The sequence below is a fragment of the Rattus rattus genome, chromosome 5 (assembly GCF_011064425.1).
Source record: "Rattus rattus isolate New Zealand chromosome 5, Rrattus_CSIRO_v1, whole genome shotgun sequence".
NCBI lineage: Eukaryota > Metazoa > Chordata > Mammalia > Rodentia > Muridae > Rattus > Rattus rattus.
In genome coordinates this window covers 11,238,918-11,261,911 of record NC_046158.1, presented here as the reverse complement: position 1 = coordinate 11,261,911, position 22,994 = coordinate 11,238,918, and the positions used below count along the sequence as shown (strand labels likewise).

At 52.4% G+C, this 22,994-nt stretch overlaps 2 protein-coding genes across 2 annotated transcripts; one reads left to right on the top strand and one right to left on the bottom strand.

Moving 5' to 3' along the window:
- Positions 1 to 708: 708 nt before the first annotated feature.
- Lcn9 (lipocalin 9) lies at positions 709 to 3,010 on the top strand. Its single transcript, XM_032901866.1, has 7 exons — positions 709 to 812; positions 1,119 to 1,255; positions 1,538 to 1,611; positions 1,927 to 2,037; positions 2,158 to 2,259; positions 2,399 to 2,444; positions 2,779 to 3,010. Exons 1-6 carry the CDS (start codon positions 714 to 716, stop codon positions 2,413 to 2,415), a joined length of 540 nt encoding a protein of 179 aa, XP_032757757.1. The 5' UTR covers positions 709 to 713; the 3' UTR covers positions 2,416 to 2,444; positions 2,779 to 3,010.
- A 15,503-nt stretch (positions 3,011 to 18,513) lies between these two features.
- On the bottom strand, positions 18,514 to 22,716 carry Sohlh1 (spermatogenesis and oogenesis specific basic helix-loop-helix 1). Its single transcript, XM_032901865.1, has 8 exons — positions 22,652 to 22,716; positions 22,222 to 22,356; positions 21,699 to 21,846; positions 21,131 to 21,255; positions 20,743 to 20,870; positions 19,968 to 20,154; positions 19,420 to 19,496; positions 18,514 to 18,925 (listed from the first exon to the last, which is right to left on the bottom strand). Exons 1-8 carry the CDS (start codon positions 22,714 to 22,716, stop codon positions 18,723 to 18,725), a joined length of 1,068 nt encoding a protein of 355 aa, XP_032757756.1. The 3' UTR covers positions 18,514 to 18,722.
- Positions 22,717 to 22,994: the final 278 nt, after the last annotated feature.

The window sequence follows — 22,994 nt, the reverse complement described above, 5'->3', positions numbered from 1 at the left end:
CAGAGAGATCATCTTTCTTTCAGTGCCACCAACGCACCGGTGCCTGGAGGCAGTGGTAGCCAGCGTCCTGTGACACGCCTGGTGAAGCTGTGCAGACATTTCCAAAAAACATTTCACCCCCACCTCCCATGACCAGACCCCGCATCTGTGTTCCTGAACCACTGTACCCTCAAACTCCAGAGCATGGTTCTCTCAGGACCCCTCAACTGAGAAGCTGAGGCCACGAGTACCTTCACTCAGGGTCTTTCCAGGAGTTTTGTAGCCATACTCTAAATTCAGTGAGACCCTCCAGGCAGGGCGGCGACCTCTGCTGCAAACTCGAAATGCAAGCCCTGCAGATGGCCTGAGAGGAGCCAGGCAGCCTCAAACAGAAACGCCGAGGCCAGACGTTAGAACTCAAACACTGGGGCTCTGGGTTTTAGCTCCTAAGCTTAGAGACACAGCAAGTGCTCAGAGAGGCCCACATGGGCTCAGCAGGCTGGCCCGGGTCCAGGGAGCTGGTGCCAAACCCTTTTGGTCCCAACTTCCCCCTGGCACTTTCTGACCGAGCTACTCAATTCAAGTGGGTTCTGTGGCCAGCTCTAGAATGTGACCAGTTAAATGGGGGCCTCTGGCTGCCTTCCAACAGGACACAGGATGTGTGTGGACAGGCTGACAACCGCAGGGCAGAAAGAGGCATAAGGGGATGCCAGCCAAGGTGTCCACCAGAGACAATGGTGCTGGTGGTATTAGTGCTGGGCCTGGCGCTGGACCTGGCCAATGCGCAGTTCAACTTGCACATTGCCGTGGGGAAAAACTACAACATGGCCAGGGTGGGACAAGCCTTCTAGGGCTGGGCCAGGCTTCGTGAAGGGTACCTGTCCCACTTTACTGGGTGGGGAGGCTGACCTGGAAGAAGACGGTCTGGGCCATGAGAGTCTCCCACATTCCCAGCCATGATGGCAACCAGAGGGTGCAGAAGGAGCTTTGGGAGAAATGGGGCAGAGCGAGGGATGAGAAGACAGAGGGAGGTCCCAGCTTTAGAGCTAGTGTCTGGGGACTCACCCAGGAGTGAGGCCAAGAGGGCCAAGCAGCCCCAGGGATGGTCAGGACTCCCGCCACTGAGCTTTTCCTTCCAGATTTCTGGGGTCTGGCACCTTGCTTCCATGGCCTCAGACAACATGACGTACATTGAGGAAAAAGGAGACCTGAGGCTCTTCATCCGGAACATCCAGTTTTTAAACAACAGCAACCTGCAGTTTGACTTCCACATCATGTGCGTATCACCCTCTGTGCTGAAACGAGGGGGAGAACATGTTCCCATGCCCCACACGACCTCCACGCACTCACACATCTGCGCTTGGGCCAGCGGTGTGGACTGCACCAGCTCTCCCCTGCGGACCTGCATGGTGGAGTCAGTGGGTGCCTGGCCCATTGCTGTGTTCCGTGCTCCTCCCAGTGAGTTGAGCTGAAAGGCTTCCTCTGGAGTGGTTGGAAGCCACGGCAGGGGGAAGGGGATGGTGCTTGCTCTGAGCCTCTCCCCTCCCTGTCCCCCCAGGATACACGGAGAATGTGTAGCCGTGACCGTGGTCTGTGAGAAGACTAAGAATAGCGGGGAGTTCTCCATTGCCTGTGAGTGGGACCCTGTTCTTTCCGATCTGATAGCGAGGAGTCCTTTCTGCTGAGGCCCTGCCGATCATCCTGGGTACAACTCGACAGCCCCCATCTGGCCCTCTCTGTGGAGGCGGCACACAAAGGCACAGACGGGGCCATAGCACCCTGCCACCCACCCTTCCGTGCCACGGTCTCCTGAGCTAGCCCTGGGCATCCAACTCACAGTCCCTCCAATGCTCGCTCTAACAGAAGCTACATCAGTCACACGGCACTCACTGGAGAAGTGAGGAATCCCAGTGCCAGGGCAGAGGGCTAAGCTCTGTCTCTGTGCAGATGAGGGGGAAAACAAGGTGCTGCTCGTGGAGACTGACTACACAATGTATGCCATCTTCTACATGCAGAACATCAAGAACGGGACCAAGACCCAAGTGCTGGCGCTCTATGGTAACCTGACCCTGTCTGCTTGGGAATCCCAGCCTCTGGCAAGGCATCTTCCGTGGGTTCTTGATACGTTATGGAATGGTGCCTGCTCTCCCAACAAAAAAGTCCCAAATTTGTCCCCAGGGCGCTTCATGAAGATTGACGAGACTTACCAGGAAAGATTTGAAAACATCTGTAAACTGTATGGGCTGGGCTCACAAAACATCATCGACATGACAAACAAAGGTAGGGTCCCCTTCTCTGACTCAGAGAGGCCCGGAGAAGGCAGCTACCGCCTGGTGTGGCTTGCACAGGTGCCTTGAGGATTGCGGTTGGTGGTCAGGGAGGGGCTCGGCAAGCCAGCTGACACCCCCTTTCTCCCCAGATTTTTGCTATTTATAGACGTTAAGAGGAGCCAGCCGGGCCTTCTGGTATGTGAATTTTGGTTTGAGTACAAGACAGCAGCTCCAGGGTGTTGGGAATGGGACAGGGTAGCACGGAGCTGGTGTGAGAAGCGGGGGGAGGTCCACCTCAGAGTGACCGTGAGCTGCACATCTCAAAGCTTATACTCCGCCCATCACTGGGTTGTCCTGCTAAGGCATGGGAACACCCAGCTCTTTGTAGAAGACTGCGTGTTGTATTCCCAGAGTCAGGGTTGTAGCGGGGCCTTCATAGTGTGTCTGAGAAGAGTGGGAAGGTTGGCCCTGTGAAACGGCCCTGGACGCCGTGTGCGGCATACAACGCTTGGGGTTTACTGCCTTGCAGCTTTGCACCCCAGAGACCTGAGATCCAGGCACTGTGGAGCCAGCCCTGGGCATCCTCTCTCAGATGCTGGCCTGTGGTCATCTCTCCATGGCGTCGGTCTCCGTCTTCACAGGACCCTGTGTGTCTGCATTTCTTCCTCTGCCATTAGATGTAAGCCGCCCAGGCATCCAAACTGATCTTACCTCATGTACGAAGACCTTTGCCAAATAAATTTCCTCCTTTAGTGTCAGAATGAAGACTGGCACATGTTTAGGGACGTAGCACGTGGCACTTGGAGATCCTTTCTTGGGAACAGGCCTCCATGGTAGCAAAGATCATCCTCAGAGTTTCCAAGAGACTAGCCCCTGTTAAAGCATAATAAAACAGGGCACGGCCGGTTCCTGTGTCACCGCTCCACGCTGGACCCCTGGGACTCTCAGACCCAGGCAGTCGCAACCTGGTGTTAGTTTGGTCACTGTAGAGCCATACAGAACTAACCTTAACGTATCTCAGTGGCGGCTAGCTTCAGTGAGGCACCACGCCACGTTAGCCTAGCTATCTTCTGGCCCCAGTGGTCTCTCCACTCCCATTGCTACTCACCCTGGCCAGCCCTGGCCAGCAGGAACTCTTGTCTCAGCTACCGGGTAATATCAAGACTCAACAGACTGTAACCCAACAACTAGATTTATATGCTAAATACTCAATGTTCAATACAGCTGTACAATATACAGCCAATTAATAAGGATATAAACCTCCCACCTAGATAAGATGTAATTTGCTCATCTAGAAACACAAAGTCCTGTACACATCCATCCCTTAAGAATATTCATAGCAACTTGTAAATGTGCAGAGAGAAATCTTAACATTGGCCACCATGTTCTCTTGGCTGCCCCCTCTCCTCGCTCAGGTGTCCTCTTCCTCTCTAAAACTTTTCTCCCGCCCATCCTTCCTTCTCATCCAATGACAGGCCTTGTTCTATCCTATACCTGCATAACGACATCAATCTATACGCCCCAGAGTCACCTCTTAAAGGACCCTGCACACAGGCCCATGAGGTTCTATGGAGACAGGGCCTGGAAGACCCAGTCTTCAGATGAGAGGCTGAGACCCTGTCTGATGAGCTCTGGGACTAGATTCCCTGGGGACTAGTGATAGCCACCCACCTGGGATAAGGGCGTGTCCCATGTGCTGGGGAACAGGCAGGATAGAAGTTATAATGTTTTATGGGCTGGGAGTGACTCTCCTGGACTGCAGCAGAGACGTGAACAATGTATCCACATAGTCTGTAAGATGTTCACACGTTCATGACCACAGTCTGCAGCGGATGACACATTCTAGCAAGCCAGGGCCTTGGGCTTGGGGCCAGCATATAAAGGCGTGATGGCGAAATTGTAGAAAAGGGGCCAGATTAGAAGACATGCAGTCAGGAAGTGAGTGTGGCTCCTGGGGGGCAGCACAATGAACCCAGCTGCACTGCCTCCATAGGACAGAGCAGGGCATATACAGCCATACACAAATGACCAAATGCTCAGCACCAAACACACATTCTCACACACAAACACACCCACATACACAGGCATACATGAACATGCACATGCTTATGTGCTCAAACATACATGTGTTCATTCATATGGATGTGTACAATGCATGCTTATATACAGGATCACTCACATACACATATACATGCATGCATACATACATACATACATACATACATACATACACATATACACATGCCCACTCACCGTGTGCACACATAGGAGCCTAGTGCCTACTTCAAGATATTTCTTAGGACACAGTCTCTTCCTGGAGTACTCCAGCTGTGGGACAGCAAGGCCCGTGGGTCTGCGTCGCCTTCTAAGGACTGGTAGCAGGCAGAGTGGCCAGGTGGAAGGTACCTGGCACCCCTAGGCAGCCCAGCCTGTGGACTGTTTGGTGCAGCCTGCTTAACCACAGCACAGACAGATGTGCAGGAAGCCACCCCGTGTTCAGGACCCTCTGAGGAGGAGAGACGGCACTGGTGCTTTTGTTAGCTTCCTTGTACCTGCGGCTGTAAGGGTCCATGAGTCACTGAAGAATGATACGCCAGACTCAAGGAGTGAGCAAAAGCAAAGACCACTTTATTCTGCAGAAGATCAGCACACTGGGGTCTCCCGTTACCAAGATGGAGACACACCGGTGAGTTTGCAGACCCAACTTAAAGTACAATAGGGGAATTCCACAGAGGGGTAGGTGACCTCTATGGTAGTCATTGCTTCTGTCTCTAGGAACATTCCAGAACCACTGCTGGGGAGTTGGGGGGTGGGGGGCTGGAAACTGCTGCTGACCCACTGTCCTTGCCTCAGGCCAGGTGAGGGAGCAGCTTCTGAGGCCTGGACTTGCCCAGTTCTTGGAAACAAAGATTTAGGCCTAGTCTCCTGAACTGCCAATCTGAAGCCTGTCGCGGAGTCAGCCTAGCCTGTCTCGCAGCAAAGTTAGCCTAAGGAAGAGAGGGTTTACTTTACGTCACACGGGCAGGGTTCCTTGTGGTGGGGAGGGAGCAACAGCAGGGGCCTGAGGCAGCTGTTCCTCAGGAGGCAGAGAGAGGTGGGTGGTGGTGCCTATCTACCTCACTTTCTGATTCCATCCTGGACCCAGCCCATGGAACGCTGCCGCGGATATGTATAGTGGGTCTTCCGTCTCATTGAGCTCAATCTAGAAACTTCCTCACAGGCATTCTCAAGGGTTGTTCCCAAGATTATAGATACTGTCAAATTGACAGAATTGATCATTACGTGTGGGAATACGAGTAATGGCTGGTCTGAAGAGTGGCAGGAAGTAACTGATGAACACGGGCAGACCACAGAGAGACCCTGTCCTCTCCGACAGGGCTGCGTGAAGGACATAAGCCCATAGCCACGCGTCCCCAGGTCCCCATGTTGTCTTCTGCACAGTCTAGGACTGCTCTTGCCTTATGGGCTCTTGCTCTACACCCCCCCCCATAGATAAGGAAACAGGACAGGAATCTTAGACATCTGCCGCCCCACCCCACTGGACTCCAAAGAATGCCACTGAGGTAGAAGGCCCTTGAATTTTACTTGTGCTTGTTTCCCATCCTCTGAGGAGCATGGTGCCACCAACAAGTCCAAAGTGGTGGCCACCTCCTGCTCACCTGGTCCAATCAGCATAATGTCATCAATAGAGTGCACCAATGGGATATTTTATAAAAGAGACAAATGATCAGGATCCCTCCCAAGTTGTGACATAGGGCTGGAGTGTTAATAAATCCTTGAGATGAAACTAAAGGAGTACTGTCGGCCTGGCCAGCTCAACGTGAATTGCTTCTGTGAGTATTAAGGGTGGACACTGAGCATAGGGCATTTGCTCGATCAATAACCGTGTGCCGTGTACCAGGCTATATATAGGGCACAGGGGCTGTGCTGTCAGACAGGTAGGAGAACTGGTAAGGTGAGGTGTGATCAAACCTTGGGAATCTCAGAGATCTCAGACAGCCCTCCCTGCCCTCTGTGCCTGCTCTGGAACATGTAACGATGACCCCAACCTGAGGGGACCACTGGGAGTCAGTCATGTAATGCAGCACCTGGAGCTCCTCTCCATGTTAATGAAGCACCTCAGTAGCCTTAGCCTTCAGCCAATGAGCTTTCCTCCCTGGATATTCCCATGCCCTTCCTTAAAATTATATAATCCCGGGTTTACCCCGAATAACTTGTATGCATTCACAACCACCCCAGTAAAGAAATATGAGTAAGCCAAGGTCATCTCAGAGAGCTGATTCATTAAGATTCCCATGGGGAAGGAAGGCCTTTACCTAAAAGAACCCCAACACTAAGATTCAGGAAGAAAGCCTTCTGGTACTAGCTGTCTCAGCTCTGCTCTCCCCTTCAAGTGGCATACAGTGACGCTTTTGTGCCCCAAGGGGAGACACAGACCTCGGACCCTAATACTGAAGTCCTCTCTCCAGGCCAGTACATTGACACTGCCTGGGCACCCTCAACTACGGCGTTCGTCTCCTCCGGTCTGATGTGTAGCCGCATTCTCACACCACGAAAGGGGAGCGTGGGCTGCGGACTCCTGTCCCAGATTTTGCCCTGGTTCATTGGCAGAGTCCAGACACCACCAGCAGGCAAAGAGAGGCAGATCTCAGGACCCACAACAAACCCAAGAACCACACCAGGAGACGTGACAATGTGCCCAAGTACACACACCACCGTAAAGCAGCTACAGTCAGAAACACTACATAATTGAATTTTCCATAGTCAACTGTCATTCACAACCCATTTGTCTTCTGCACTGCCCAGATAGGAGAGTTAAAGGGAGATGTGGGACCGCCACCCCTGCATTGTTCAAGTCATTGATGGTGGCACTAACTCCTACAGTTCTTCCAGGGATGCGATACTGGTTTTGATTCGTTCTTTTCCCCCAAATGACGCAACCAAAGGCTTCCGTCTAGCCTGTCCAACCATAACAGCCTTCACTCCACAGGTCAGGGAACCAGTGTGAGGATTCTGCCAACTTCTAAGTCTGTCCCATTTATACATTCTGGGACCGGGGGAAATAACCACAGGATGAATTCAGGGTTTCACTAGACCTACTGTGAGTCAGACTTCAGCCAAAGCTCCGTTCATCACCTGTCCTCCATAAGCCCCTACTTTAACTGGAGGCCACAGTGTTTCTTGGGATCTCCCAGAATCAGTGTCATTTCACCACCAGTATCCAGAAGACTCTGGAGAGTCTGATCGTTCCATTTCCCCACAGTGTACAGTTACCTTGACAAAGGCCATTAGCACCTACCCTCTACAAAAAGTCTAACAGTAAAATCCCTAGGTAACTTACCAAGGTCCTTCCCAGGGGAACCTGGGAATTCCTTCATTCACGGGGTTCTGTTTCTGCAAACTGGCTCAAGTCTAGAAATTTATTCACATGCAAGAGTCTAACTTTTGCCATGATCCGATGTGGCCTTCGTATGTTTTATAATTTTTTCACTTATACAGATCAAACAAAACTTCAGTAGGCTTCTTATCCATCCCAAGCCTGGAAACACCATGATTGATTAGCCAGTACCAAAGGACCAGACGAGTGATGCCACCGCGGAGTTCACTTTGCCTGTCCTGGCCATTACGGTCGGCCATTACTCAGGGTCAGACATTGTTCTGTCTGTGCTGCCCATTAGGACATCTACAATCAGCTCGCCTTTCACGATTCACTGCTGCCATCTGGCCCCTGCTACCTTGGGCCCAACTAAACCTGCAGCATTAATTCATTCAACCGGGCAGCGGCCCCTCCAGCCCCAGAGTCCGGCACAGGAAAAAGGGCGACCAAGCTCCTCAGATGCTGGTGCTCCTGTCAACATTTTGCATCGTACAGGATTCATGAAGGGCTTTCTTCTGGGCCTTCCCACTGTGGACGGTATAGTTTCACATACTGTACCAACTCTAGCCTTGCAATTTCCTTGAACCTTACAATCCCTCATCAACACTAAACCAAGGGATATCAGGTACAGCTCCTTGTCCGTAGGCCGTCTTTGGACAAATCTTTTTTTTTTTTTAAACTGTGTGAGCTTCCATATTAAACCTAGAATTTCCACTAAAAGGGCCCAGGTCAATAAACTCGGTCTCCAGTTTATGTTTCTTACAGTAACAAGGGCTGCAAATTGTCTACAGTGACTCCATTTTGTCACCTTAAATGAACGTTGTCTTGCTGGATAAAGTGCCAGCAACTGTAAGGGAGTCCAAGAAAAACAATTCCAGGAAGAAAAACAACTCAAGGCCTAGGCCTGACCTCCCTACTTTTGCTAATCTCGGTCTGGCTTTCTGTAACTGTTTGCTTAGCCTGTAGCTGTAGGAAGGGAACCATGAGGGCTTTCCAGCCAGGACACAGTTTTCTTGCTTAAATAGGACTCTGAGGAAGGCTCACTTCTGTACTTGAGTACCAAGTCTGGCTACAATAAATACTTTCACTGGTCTCACAGTTTCTGAGTGATCTTCTCTGGTGGGAGCCCCACAACATGGCTATAACAGGACCCAGGCCTTAGCACAACTGACTCCATGATGAGAGGATCATTCGGGCTGTAAAACTGAGCACACAGACAGTGCCGACTGCCAAAAGGAAAACAAACACGTAATCCATCAATGTCCATAGTTCTGGTAAAGTCTTCACGTGTACTGGCCTCTGTTGTTCTGCTTCTGGCTTACTGTTCTCGTCAACTGAAGTCTGTCAACCCAGGACAAGGGTTTTATGCTTAAAAGCTCACCCAGTGAAAGGTTCAACGCAACCCTGGCATCCCAAACACCCGGTGCAGTTGCTGCCTGGCTAATAAAGACTTCTATTGGCTTACACTCATATCCAGGCATTCTTCTCTGGTGCCTACCCCACAACAATCACCCTCAGAATCCATTTGCATATGTACTCCGCAGACTTCTGCTTGAATGAGTGAGCAAACTCATGAAGCTCCTTAGTAGTGTGGTTCCCTTTCTCAGGGACTGCACTTCCTACCTCCCCTCTGGGCGCTTTGCCTTAAGTCTGGCTATAGGTCTAGAGGAAAGCGTTGGTGGGCCCCGAGGGACATCAGTATGGTCGAGCCTGGCATGTCCTGCAGAGAAAGTCACTGCTGGCTTTGCAGACAACAAAGGATGGATTTTCTCAGTCAAAGGTGAAAGGGGCAACAGTTCAGAGGGTAGGGGTGTGAATGCATCGTCTACTGAGGGTGGAGAGACTCCCTCCTCAGGTGAGGTAAACCCTTGAGAATCCGAGGGTTCACCGTTCTCGGCTGCAATAGGTCCCCCCAACATCCCCACCCAGAGTCACCGGGTCCCTGCTTTACCCACCAGTCCCTCACTGTGACCACCGACACCTCCAAGGTGGGGCTTGAATTTCCACTGTAATTCAGCCATCTTTATAGTGAGTACTTCAGTTTGACTTCAACTTGAGCTCTGTGGCCGCTGGAGAGGAGATTCTCTTCCAGGGCACACTTGGGAACATTAGACTGTTAATGTGCATGGAGCTGGTTAGTTTTATCAGTGAGTGCCTTCATATATTCTGCAATGCTAGAAGTTTGTGAATTTTTTCCTGCAGTTCATCCTTTTCCTCTGTCAGTTTATCAAGCGATGCTAGGACCAGCCAGCACCATCATTTTCCTTATTTTTCCACAAACTCTCAGAAGTTTTATATGAAGTCACCAAATCCATGGCCCTTCACAATCGGTGAGTCAGGAGAGTCAAGCGCATTTGTCTCCCTAAATCTGTAAACAGTTCACACCACGGGCTCTCAGTGCTCTCCAAGCTTCCAGGAGAGGCTTCAGTAACTGTGGGTGTTGGCAAATTGGAGAGCCTATTCTGGATACTTAAAAATTCATCCTTATACTCCTGTTGCTCTAGAACCACTCCTGGTACCAAAGTCTGTATTAGTCTGGGTTCTCTAGAGGAACATACATGTGAAATTAATTAGAATGTCTTTCAGGCTGTGGTCCAGCTAGTCCAAGTACCCAGCAGTCACTCAGTTCACAAGGCTGGAAGTCTCAGCTCAGTATGTGCTAGAACCCCAAAACGTACAGGCTCCAATGCCAGCGAAAGAACAGATTTAGTAATCGAAGAGAGAGCAAGCTTCCTTCTTCCCTATCCTTTATATAGGCTGCCAACAGATGATAGGGCCTAGATTAAAGGTGGATCTTCTCACCTCAAAAGATCTGGATTAAAAGTGAGTCTTCCCATCAGGTGATGGTGGTGCATGCCTTTAACCCCAGCATTTGCGGGGGTAGAAGCAGGAGGATCTCTGAGTTCAAGGCCAGCCTGGTCTACAGAGCTAGTTCCAGGTTAGCCAGGGCTACACAGAGAAACCCTGTCCCAGAAAACAAAGAACAAAAAAAGGTCTTCCCACTTAAAATGATTTATTTAAGAAAAAAAATCCCTCAACTGGTGGTAGTGGTGCACACCTTTAATCCTAGCACTGCGGGGGTCAGGGGGTGAATGTCTGAGTTCAAGGCCAGCCTGGTCTATAGAGTGAGTTCTAGGACAACCAGAACAAGAGACAACTATACAGAGAAACCCTGTCTTGAAAAACAAACTCCTTCATAGGTGTTTTACTTAATTCCAGGTGTGGCCAAGTGAACGGCCAAGGAAAACGTCCTCCTTGGGCTGATAAATCCAACTCTGCATGGAATCCGGAAGAGCAAGATGTCGCCCCTTCTGCTGCTGGGCCAGGCGCTGCTCTGTGGCAGAGGAAAGGTCTCCGGGAAACTAGAGACAGAGCTGTTGAGGAGAGGTGGCTGAGAGTCTCAGCAGGGGCAGCCCAGGATCCGGGGGTGCGGTGAGGGAGGCATCAACGGGTCTTACCTAGGTGATCACCATGAAAGGGTAGAGGCAAGGACGTAGAACGCCTCAGTATTCCCAGCCTGGACCCCTGGGATGGAGCTGTCTCAGCCTGGAGCTGTGGACCGTGATATCTGGGTGGCCACCCTAGGTAGTGATAAACACCACAGCCCTGCTGGTCTAGAGCCAGATTTCAGGCTCCTCAGGCCAGGCCAGCGACTTGAGTCCTGAACATGGGCTGTGGGAGAATCCCAAATGCAGCCAGCAGATGTGGGGTGCAGCGTTTGCTGTGTTCTTACAAAGAATTCATTCCTTTTGATCAGACAACAAAGGCTGCTGGCTTATGTGATGAAGTCAGGAGAGTTTGGAACCCAGAACCCCTGTCCTTTCCTGCATATTCACGCTGGCCACCCAAAGGGACCAAGAATGGCCAGCCAGATTTTTTAGGAGGTAAATAGCCCAGCCTGAAATCCGGGACCACCCTTCTGAGCAGCACAGTCTAGAAAGCAGCAGGTGCCAACATGGGTGTAGGAGATGTGGATGGAGCAGGATCCTGCAGAAAGCTCAGTGTCCCTTTTGATGCCTGCAGCTCTGGGAGCTGCCACCAGGTGGCACTGGTCTCCAACAGTTAAGTCTCACTAGGCCTGGTGGACACCTGTGTTTTATCTAGTCTCTAAGACCTGCTTCCTTGTGTCTTGGCCCAACCCATTCGCAACAGTCTCCAAGCCACACCTGTCCCCTGTGCAGTTACTCTAGTCGATCCCCTATTTTCAAAGCCCGATGTCACACCAGAACAGAGGCATGTCATGATCATACGGAAACCCACAGGAAGTCTAAGACTGACAGCGGCCATGGGTGACAATGACATTTGTAGGCTTAGATTTTAAAACCTGCTTTTGATAAGGGTTTTTTAAATGCTTCCACCCCCTTCTTGTCCAAAGGTAGGGGAGAAAAGGACAAGAGGATGTGGACCTGAAGAGGAGCAGTTCCTTGAGGCAATTCCAATCTCTGTCAGGATACCAGCAGCCCAGCTCAGTAGTGTCAGGATACAAACAGGGATCAGCAGCAGGGGTATGATCCAGTAGAAACAGCCAGGCCTCTGCCGAATCAGCACAAGTCCCAGGACCATCCACCCAGGAGAAGTTCTCTGCTGTGCCTCTCTCAACAAAGCAAAGACCATGGAAGGCTGAGGCCAACAAAGCATTGGGAAGCCACCTATGCAAGCAAGCACGCCATCCATTGAGTCCTAGTTATACTCGTCAAACACTGCATGTCCTCCCGTGGGTCCTGCAAAGCACCACGCGAGTCTGCATCACTTGACATATCCAGGAACTTCTACTTCAGCCAATGTAGGCTCAGAGACGGCAACCAGTAGGCCATGCTAGTGGGGCGTGGGTAAGGAAGACGCTGTATACACTCCCCAGTCTCACTACGAGCCTCCTGCCTCTTCCTGCAAACACACCTCTCATCACATCTAGGACCCATCCAAGCCACCGGGGTCATCCCAAGGCTCCTAGTCGACTCCAAATGCTTTTTGCATCTTAAGTCACATTTTCAGACCACCATCCATCGAGACTTGGTATCATCTAGCCCACAGACAATGGTAGGGATTAGATACAAAGTCAGTAGACACCAGGCTGTATTGGTATGTGCCTTTAATCCCAGCAGTTAGGAGGCAGAGACGGGTGGATCTCTGCAAGTTCCAGGCCAGCCTGGTCTGTAAAGAGAGTTCCAGGTCGGGCAAGGCTACACAGAGAAGCCCTGTCTCAAAACAACAACAGAGTCAGCAGATGTGAAGAAACATGGAACAATCAACATGCAGATTCTCCACAAATGTAAACCCGTCCAGCCGAGAGAGAGCACACACCCTAGGAGCTCCCGGTATTCGGACCTTAAGTACCCACAGATGTCTGCAGCCAGCTGAGAGGAGCATGTATCCCAGCATCCCTCACCACACCACGGCACTGTTCTCTATCACTGAGGGAAGGTAGGGATTCAAGGCACAGCCTGAAGCAGAAACCGTGGAGGGATACCACACACTGGCTTATTCATGGCAGCTCCTGCAGCCAGAATTCATATAAACCCGGGTCTGCCAGGGCAGCGATGTCACTGCCCACAGTAGACTGGGTCCTCCTGCATCGATTAGCAATCAAGAAAGTGAACTATGGACATCCTGCCGGCCAGTCGGAGGGAGGCCATGCCCTGAGACTCCCTCAGATAATTCTACTCTTCACCAAGTTTGCAGAAGCTAACTGTGAGAGGGCTGCGGTAGACAGACAGCCAACACTCAGAGCTCACTGTACAATGACAGAGGATACCCCAAACGGAAACTAGACTACAACCGTAGTTACAATAGCAGCAGAGCAGAAAGGACGAGGAACAAACTTAACCAAGAAGGCCAAGTCTTCTGTGGCACTGAAGTCATGGGAATGTTGCAAACAGAATATAGGGCGTGGCTAAACAGAAGCCCCTCTGCCACTGGGACCCGATGCTGCTGACAGCTGGACACCACAGAGGGACCTGCAGTTTTACTGCAGTCCTTCCCAGAATCCCATTGAAGGTTGGGGAATAAAATCTCATTCCAACATTCCAATGGGACCCCGAGGGGCCCTAGTAAAAAAAAAAAAAACATTTAAAAAATTAAAATTAAAAAAAGAAAACCACCCTGACTTCTAAGCATATTGCAAGCTGGATTCTGTGACACGCACCTTTAATTCCAGCACCCAGGAGGCAGAGGTAGGCTCATCTCCGTGAGTTCCAGGCCAGCCTGGTATATAGAACCCTATCTAAAAACAACAACAAAGCAAACAAAAAAGTTCAAGCAAAAAAAGCATATTACAAAGCTACAGTGATGAAACGGTGTGGTAAAGATAGATGCCTGGACTTTCGAGGCAGAGTGAGGAGCCCAAAATAAACCAGCAAAGGTGCTGAGATCAGTTAATTGGTAACTCTGCAAATACGGGAAACTCAAAGCCCACTATATTGGAATAAAGGGAAGATGTTTTGTCCGCCACACCCCCAAAGTCAACATGAGTCAAGCCTAGACCTGGACGCCAAGGCTTTCGAATCCTCAGACAACAATGGAGGGCGAGCTTGTGGTGCAGAGCTTGTTAGAGGTCCCCCACAGACAGCAGAAGTGCCAGCAACAGGAAAGACAAACGGCTTCACACAACTGAAAGCTTGAGGCTTCAAAGGATCCTGACAATGGAGTAAAGCGGCGACAGCCTGGGGCCACTCGATAGCTCAGTGGGCAAAGGAGCTTGCGGCCAAGCCTGACAACTTGAGTTCAAAACCAACCCCTATGAGTTTGATCCCAACATGTGTGGTATTACACACACACACACACACACACACACACACACACACACACACACATTTTTAAAAAAACAGCCCACAGAATAAGAGATACTTTTGCAAATTGTATCTGACACGAGTCACCATCCCCAATCGCCCACATGGTGGCTCACAACCAGCTGTCACTCCAGTGGCAGGAAATATGTCACCTTCTTCTGGCCTCTGTGGCCACTGCATTTATGTGGTGCACAGACATACAGGCAGGCAGGCAAAACATGCATACACATAAAATGAATCTAAGAAACAAAGTAACAAAATTCTGACACAAACGTGGACCAATCACAAAACACAAATTCAAAAAAAGTAAAAGTTAAAAGTGCGAGTTAGCTGGGAGATAGCCCAGTTGGCAACCACTGATTAGCAGTCTGGAGGCCCTGGACTTGATCCCAACCCTACCTAAAGTGGGTGTGGTGTAGGGTAACTGTAAGCTGGGCGCTAGGGAGGGTGGATGCAGAAAGGTCAGCAAAGGTCCTGCTCGGACACACAGTCAGCTTGAGGTCACCCTAGGATAATAAGAAACTCTCAAGAAGAAAAGGCAAGCATTCAGGCAGAAGGAAGGGGAAAGTTGCGGGAGGGAAAGAGGATTTGACAAATGAGAAAAACGTACTGAAAACCCGGTCCCGGGAGAGTTTGCCCATCTGATGTTTGTGTAAATTTCAAAAACGGAAAAGTCCAGTGTTTAGGAACACAAATTATATAAACGTGTGAGGAGCAGTGAGGTGGCTTCTGTGAGGGTCCACTGGGGAGGAAGAGTGTGGTCAGGATGGTGGTAGAAATTGCTAGGCCGCACTCGGCTTCATCAAGTACTGAGTGAGCAGGGTGAGCTGTGACTACTGAGGCCTGGGCAGGTCTGAAGCCTGTCTCCCATGCAGCAGCTACAGTTCAAGTGAGTGTGGCTGCCACCTGCAGGCGGCCACACACACACACACACACACACACACACACACACGGAGGGATGGGAAGAAGACAGACAGACAGACAGTCCTGCTTCTGATCAAGTGATGTGGGTGACACCAGCTGCGGTCAGGTCAGGAAGAGCTCAGATTTGAGTTTGGGGACCAGTTATTTGAGAGATGACCGCAGGGCCACTGGAACAACCCACTAGTATGAGCTAGTGAGGATGTGGACTGGACCCCAGTTGACCTCCGGCTTCAGGCGTGGGTGGCCCTAGCTGACCATCCGCCTCAGGAGCGGGTGCCCCTCACTGACCATCTGCACTCCCTAACTGTTGCAGTGCCAAGTTTGACATCCTTAAAGCTCCTGACTGCTGATTCTCTGTCTCCTGCCCTGTGATTTCCACAAAGCATCGGGGTAGGTGAAGTGAAGCAAACTGGAAGTCCATGCACACTGGGGCTCTCCGGCAAGGCCGTTTTCTGCTCCAGCTAGAAGGTACTGGCTGGCTAGTTCTGGGCTAGACAGACTGTCAACTCTAACAGCTGTAAGATTAGTTCTTGGGAGCTGGAGGTGTATTAACTCCTTTAGGTAGGTGCCAGAGTGCTAGTTACTGTCGTCCATGGTGCTAGTCAAGCTTGGGGGAGGGGCTTGGGAGGTGCAGCTCTTGGCAGGGAGTAGCCGATGACCAGGAGCGCTCAGGCCCATCACCTCTGTCAGGTTAATGTTCTCTGCCCTCCCTCCCACACTGCAGTCCTTCATGCTCCATGGCCTGACCCAAGAGTCCTGAACGAAGGAGGTCAGGCTGTATGAGGGCATCAATGTCACTGTCCGCACTTAGAGCTGGCCTCCCTCAGCAGGGAGAGCTAAACCAGTGTCACCTACCAGGAAAAGCCAAGATGGGCAACAGGCAGGGATGTGGAGGGCCTGGCCCATGAAGGTCAAAGCTTCAAAAGAGGCACACCCACGGACTTCCTGATGGCTGGCCATGTCGCCTGACTGCCACATCTGTAAAAGCCAGGAAGCATCCAGAGATCTACCACCCTGGATGCCACACTGCAGCCAGGAGTGTCATTCCCTGGGCCTCTGTGACTGCTAATCTCTGTAGGGCATCCTTCTGCCAGGAATGTCACTGGAAAAGTGCTGGGTGCCACAAGCCCCTAGACCGTTCTTCAAGCAACCCCAGGGCCACATCTGGTTGGCTGGAAGTCATGGGAGGACCTGTAGAGCTTGGAGAGCACTGGGCAGGGACACTGGAGAATGACCCCAGGGGATGGCCTGAAGTCAGGGACAACTGGGGCCCAGGAACCAGAATGCAGCAATTCCGTCTCTCCATCTGTGGTTTCAGATGCCAGTATTCCAGTACAACAGCCAAGAGAGGGCACGGAAGCACAGCCCAGAGCACACACATGTGCACACACGTGCATATATCCATGTTCCTGCACATGCCCCACAATGCACACACACCTCTACATCCTCACTCCTCTGCCAAAGGACACACTCTGAGCTTCCAAATTCCAGTGTCTGTTCCTGTGGGGACCTCCCAATTGTGTCAGGAACATAGGCAAACCTGTTCTTCCCCATCCCTCATTCTGAGCTCTGTGTATGAACGTAGCATGTTTGCACAAAGGGAACACGAGCCTCGTGAAAGCAGGGGTGAAGTTGGAGAGGTTTGGGGGGTGTCGAGGCACACTTCTAACTGCCCTAAACCCCCTTCCCACAACCATCCTTGAAGTCCATGACTGCAAAGACCCCACAGAAGGGCCCCTGATACTCTTGTGCTGTCACATGGATCAGTTCTCCTCACAAAGCACACAGGCTTTCTTTAAACCAGTGTTACGGCCCAGACAGAGAAGTCCTAATGCTACCCCAAGCCTCTGTCATAGTCTCTGGGCACTGATGAGTTCTCAAAATGGACTGAAGGCACACACACCTAGGCACTGCTGCTCAAAACCACTGGGGGTTCCAGAGGAATCTGAAAGTTTCCAGAGAGGGCCTTATGTACCTTTGGATGATTCCCGGCTCCCCTGCAAAGTAGTAGACACCATGGCCAAACATCTGAGCCAGGCAGCCCTTTTCATATGCTATGTGGGATGCCTGGAAGTACTACTGAGAGAAAGCTGACCTCAGTCCCAGGACCCTGGGGGGCTGTGGCCCCTGCTGTCCTAAACCCTGTGGTCTCCCATCACCTGCTCAGGGTCTGTCACCTGTTACTGCTTCTGCTCACAAGCCAGGCTGGGTCTCAGGTTCATTCTAAGCACTGGCTCAGAAAGGAGAGACCACCTGACTGATAAGCTCAAACATCAGACAGCCAAAGTGAGGCTACAATTCCTGTGCTCAAGGAACCTGGTGTGGGTTTGGCGCACTGGCAGGCGGGAATCTGGAGGCCACGCCCTCCCCTGAACAAGGTCTTCAGCCCTGTAAACCACAAGAGTTGGTGGTGGCAAGGACCCGGGGTTGGGAGGGGGATAGCTCTGCTCAGCACCCACCTGGAACACAGTGTCCAACACTCAGACCCTCCTGGCTACCCATGTGCCCTCCTCAGCTCCTGGGGTTGTGTGATGATCTCAACGCTCACAGTCCCAAAGTGCTTCCTCCCACGCCACCTGCTCCTGAGCTTGTCTGCAGTGACTCATGGGAATTAATGAACATTCCAGTGGATGTGGGGGCAGCCTGGTGGGAGCTCTGATCTGATTCAAGGTTCTTGGAAGAATCAGGCTGGGCTGCTGTAGCCCCAGAACAGGGACTCACGGGGGTGGGGGGGCGCGGGTAGGAGTCCCAGGGACCTGGAATGTCTCCAGATGTTGACAGAACAGGAAAAAGACACCTACCAACCTTCAATCTGCCCACAGCAGCCCAGTGTGGAGGGGTGTAGGCCAGACCCGGAGGGTCCCCAAGAACACAAGAACAGCAAGTACAGGGGTGACTGGCAGTAATGGGATAGCAGACCTTCCCTCAGGATATGCTGCACTGGGGAGAGGACACTGGGGTCCCTAGAAAGACACCACCCAACTCAAACACCTGACTCCGGGGGGGGGAGGAGGAGGAAGAGGAGGAGGAGGAGGGAGGGAGGAGGGGGGAGAAGAAAGGGGAGGAGGAGGAAGGCACTGGGAACTAGGCACAGAAGCAGTTTATTCAGGGATCCTACCCAGCTGAGAATCTCTCCACAAAGATCCAGGCAGCTGCCTGTGCTCTGAATGGACTGGGGCAATGTGCCCAATGAACTGGATTAATTACTCAAAAGCCAGAGAAATTTTGCTTCTGCCAGAAAAACCACTTTTCTCTTTAATACAAACTCCACTCATAGTCCTGCCAGCCTTCCTCAAATTAGGCTGCAGCTGCAAACCAAACCCAAAATACAACACCCAGGCAAGGGACAGCTCTCCCAGCAAACTAAACTATGGGGCAACTAAGCCATCAGGGGAAAAAGTCAGGGAAGATGCTGTCTGCTTCATCCTTCAGGGCCAGGCCAGGGCTGCCAAAATCCAAGCCCCACAGCTCTACGGGGCCAGCCTGGAGCTCCTGGGAGCAGGGCTCAGGGTCTCCGATGTAGCTTGGCTCTGCCCCATCCACTGGGCTGTTCCTGGCAAGAGCTAGTCCTCCTCTGCCCTCCACTGACCCTGAAAGGAAAGGAGACATCAGTAAGGCATGTGCCCCAGACACTGGCAGAAGACTGGCCACAGCGTGGTAGGGGCTCCCGTGCTGCCACCACCGTGTCCATTCTAGAACCCTCTCTTCCCAGTGAGGTAGGATGAGGACAACTCTGGTGGCTCCTGCCTTAGGAGATGCTTTCCATGCTGGAACCACAGCAGTGTTCATTCAGCACCGGATCCTAAGTGTGGTCAAGGAGACGCACAACACGTGACTTGTCCTGGTGACCTAGGAACATTACTGAAAACACCCAGGACTCACAGAGCCATCTCCAGTATCACGTGTTTGTGTGGTGGCACATGTCATCCCGATCATCACCAGGCAGGGGTAGATGATTCGGGGACCTTGGGTCAGAGAGTAAGCTGGGGTTGGGTACAGTCTCCTGGTCCTGTCGGGTTGGACACAGGCCCCAGAGCCAGGGCCGGTGTGGGGAAGGGCAGCCTGGGCTCACGGCCCCACTCACCCAACCACCAATCAGGATTGGTGGTCAGCAGAAAGGATGCTCCGTCCACCACTTCGGACCCTGCCCCTGTGGTGTACCTGGAGATGAGAAGATCCCCGAGTGGCCACAAGTGCACCTCGACACTAGAAACTCAACAGAAACCCAGCCCAACCCTGCAAAGGCCCACGATCCCACGGAGGCTCACTCCAAAAGGACCACAGCCAGGGGCACAGACCATGGCTGCAGTGCTCTGCTGAACAGAGATCTGTGCTGGCTTCTCCAGCCACTGCCTCACCCCTCCCTTTGCCTCCCACACCCCAGCTGGTGTGTGCTCCCCAAACACAAAATTATTTCACCATCAGCCCAAACAAAAGACAATTAGGAGACAAAAATGTTTTAGAAACACATATCAGAAAGCCACATGGTGAGTCTGGCTTGGGCCTGCTGCCTGGGCCTCCTCTCAGTGTGGTGTAAAAAGTCAGAAACGGAAGCTTCCAGAAGTGGAGAAAAGCAGAGACTAGCGGTGGGCTGAGGGCAGGCCAGTGACACACATTCTCAGAAGCACCCACCTGGCATCAGGCACAGATGCCAAGACCAAGTTGGCCTCCTCAGCCAGCATGCCCGGAGACTCAGTGTCCCCGGCCAGGGATCCCACCTGGTGTGACCCACCAGAAACAGCGTCGCTCGCCTCGGGAGTGGCTGGCTGCCATGAGTGAGGAGGCCAGGGTGGGAGCCCAGCACCCAAGCTGGAGGACTCTGACAGGGAAAAGATAGGTTAGCCCACGGTTTAGGCCAAGTACTGTCCTACAGTGTGTGCATGTGAAAGCCGGAAGTATTTGACAACAGATGACCACGCAGGGGCGTGACCAAAACTAGGTGTCCAACTCTGGGTCAGGGCAGGTTCAAGGAAAAGGTAGCCCCTAGGCCTTGGGTCACTCACAAGGGCTCCAATCAGGAGTTCCCCTCAGCACTGCTCCTAGGACCTTGAACTCCTTCCTCCCTCAGACCAGCTGCCTATCCCGACCCCTATGTCTGTGGTTGTTTAGAACCCGTGCCAGCCAGCAGAGACGTGCAGACATGGCAAATATAACCGAGGGGGAGACCAAGCATCCAGGAAAGGCAAACTGGCATGAGAAGCAGCCCAGCTGGTAACTCACTGGTATCTCCTGACTGGGGCATGGCATTGGGGAACAAGACCCCATGCACTGGAGGAACAGCTGGAAAAGCTGCAGGCCTCACAGCCATCCGACCTTGGAACAGGCAGAGGTGAGAGCCAACTGTTCTAGACTCTGCGCAGAGGAGGGCACCCCTTTCAGCAACGGTCATTTCAGGGTCACAGGTCACCTGACTCACTGAAGGACAACGTGCTCTTACCAGGGCAGGAGGAAGGCCTCTCCAGAAGCTCTGACGCCCTCTCAGTAGCTTGGCTCTGGTCTATATCCAGCATGCCACAGCATGGGGGGTCCTGCACCCTGAAAGACAGTAAGTGTAAGGCATTGAGGAGTTCAGAGCCCCAGAGAGCAGAAGAGCCAAGTAACCCCCCTTCTTCCCAGTGCCCCGAGTCTGCCGACACGATCACCCTGTGTAATGTACTGTCAACAGCAGGTCTCAAGGGGCCATCTAAAGACATCTGAGCGTGAAGTTATGTCACAGGTGTGGGCACACTATTACGAAGTTAACGTGACCGCTCAGACAGCGTCCAGGGCCCGGGGATGGCCCCAGGGAGACTAACCGAGCCACGGCAGATGCTTTTGCTATCCCGGAGTCCGGCTTGCTGTCTGCAATCTGATTCGCCAGGGTTACCTGCAGAACATCGCCCTGCCACATGTGCCACATCTCCTGAGGAGGCTGAGGAACCTGAAGTTTAAATACACACAAACTAGCCAGAAACTCAGGGTCGCACAGGGAAAGGGTGTGCATGGACTGAAGCCCCACTCCTCTAACACCCCACCCCTGCTCCTGAGTCAGGCTGTATCCACCCAGGCGTCACTGAGTGTCAGGCAGCAGTCTTGGAGAAGTCCGTGTGAGTGTTCTCGGTCAGAACTGGACATATGGAGACCCTGAAACTCCCACACACAGGTATCACATACGGGAAACTAATCAATCCATATTGGGAAGACACAATGGACACTTGCCCCTCAGAAGAATGCCAACTGGTATGGTTTGAATGTGTCATGACGGTACAGAACACGCAGCTGCCTTGGGACCCGAGAAGACAGGGGTACGATGCTCCCAAACCAGGACATCCCATAGTAGACAGGATGCAGGGGCCTGACAAGGCCCGCCTGCTTAGGACTCACAGAGAGCTGCTCCCAGCTAGGATCCATGCTGTGGGCAAGCTGGAGGAAGCACACAGACATCTCCAGGACGGAAGCCATGTCCTCCCGCCGGCCATCAAACTGAGGCAGTAGCGCCCGCAAGCGCTCACAGCTCAAGGAGATCCTCCTCCTGCTTCCAGACAAGGGGAAAATAATCCAACCCTCACCAGAGAGCCAAAAAACCTCTGGAACCCACCACTGAGCAGCCCCCAAGGCCTCCCTCCAGAGCAGCAAGGCTCAGGCCGCAGCAGCCTATCCCGTCGGAACCCATGAGACACACAATAACTCTGGGCTGACGGCCAGCCCTGAAGCAATTCTGTCCCGGTATGTGAAAGGGTGACTCCAAGTCAAGCTGTAGGAACACCCCGGCCTAGTCCACAAACCTTACTTGGGGATCTGGTTTGAATCCTGGCTGGTCTAGGCGGGTATAAGCTAGTCAAACCATAGACAGACCTAAAACTCCTCCACCCCACTGGCATACTGCCCACCGCGAGGCTGCCCGCACCTGCGTTCTCTCTCGCTGACCACATTTCTCCGAAGACAGGGGCTCCAATTTGCAGCAGCCACAGGAGCTGGGCAGAGGGCTGAGCTTTGTGAGGGAGTTTGCAAGTTCTCCTGAGTCTCAGCCTGAGGAGTCTTGCTACAGAGAAAGGAGCCAAGACCACTTGTGAACCCCACAAAAGATACCAGTGCCCTACATAGAGAACTAGGGCATTTGGTGTGGATGTCTGGAAGAAGTGAAGACTGGCCTGGGTTATCCAGGAATACCACCTGGCCAGCTCAGGACCCCCTCCCCCTCCTTCTCTCCCTCCTTCCCCTCCATGCCAAGATGGGGAGCTCTGCCCGGCTGTCCCTGGTAAGGTGAGGATGTAAGTAAACCCTAGGCAAAGGCCTTGGAACCTGACTCTCCCAGAGCCCGTCAACCCAAATTTTACCTGCATCCCGCAATGCCGGAGACTCCGTAATCCTCAGTAGCCCGCTCGTGGCCACCGGACGCCATTGGAACAAAGTTGGAGGGAAGCAACAAGCTGGAAGCCACAAATGGCCCTAGCTCTGCCCACCTGCCCGCCCTCTCGCCCACATTCTGCCTACCCACAGGAGCTCCGCATCCAACCAGCGTCTGGCTGCCCACTCATGCAAGCGTCTCGCCACCCCCCCACCCCCTCCCAAGCCTGCCCACCTCGTGCTGAGCTTGCCCCGCCCCTCCTCGTGTTTGACTCACTGCTTCACGTGCAGGCCTTCAGACCACGTGACCTGATCACAGCCCACGTGATGGCT

What these genes read in the sequence shown, in the direction of transcription:
- Lcn9 (XM_032901866.1), top strand. Translation starts at nt 714, where the DNA reads ATGGTGCTGGTGGTATTAGTGCTGGGCCTGGCGCTGGACCTGGCCAAT. An exon ending in AAAACTACAACATGGCCAGG is followed by an intron (nt 813 to 1,118) that starts GTGGGACAAGCC and finishes TTTTCCTTCCAG; the next exon opens with ATTTCTGGGGTCTGGCACCT. An exon ending in CGGGGAGTTCTCCATTGCCT is followed by an intron (nt 1,612 to 1,926) that starts GTGAGTGGGACC and finishes GTCTCTGTGCAG; the next exon opens with ATGAGGGGGAAAACAAGGTG.
- Sohlh1 (XM_032901865.1), bottom strand. Translation starts at nt 22,716, where the DNA reads ATGGCGTCCGGTGGCCACGAGCGGGCTACTGAGGATTACGGAGTCTCC. An exon ending in TCCGGCATTGCGGGATGCAG is followed by an intron (nt 22,357 to 22,651) that starts GTAAAATTTGGG and finishes CTTTCTCTGTAG; the next exon opens with CAAGACTCCTCAGGCTGAGA. An exon ending in GCATCTGTGCCTGATGCCAG is followed by an intron (nt 19,497 to 19,967) that starts GTGGGTGCTTCT and finishes TCTCATCTCCAG; the next exon opens with GTACACCACAGGGGCAGGGT.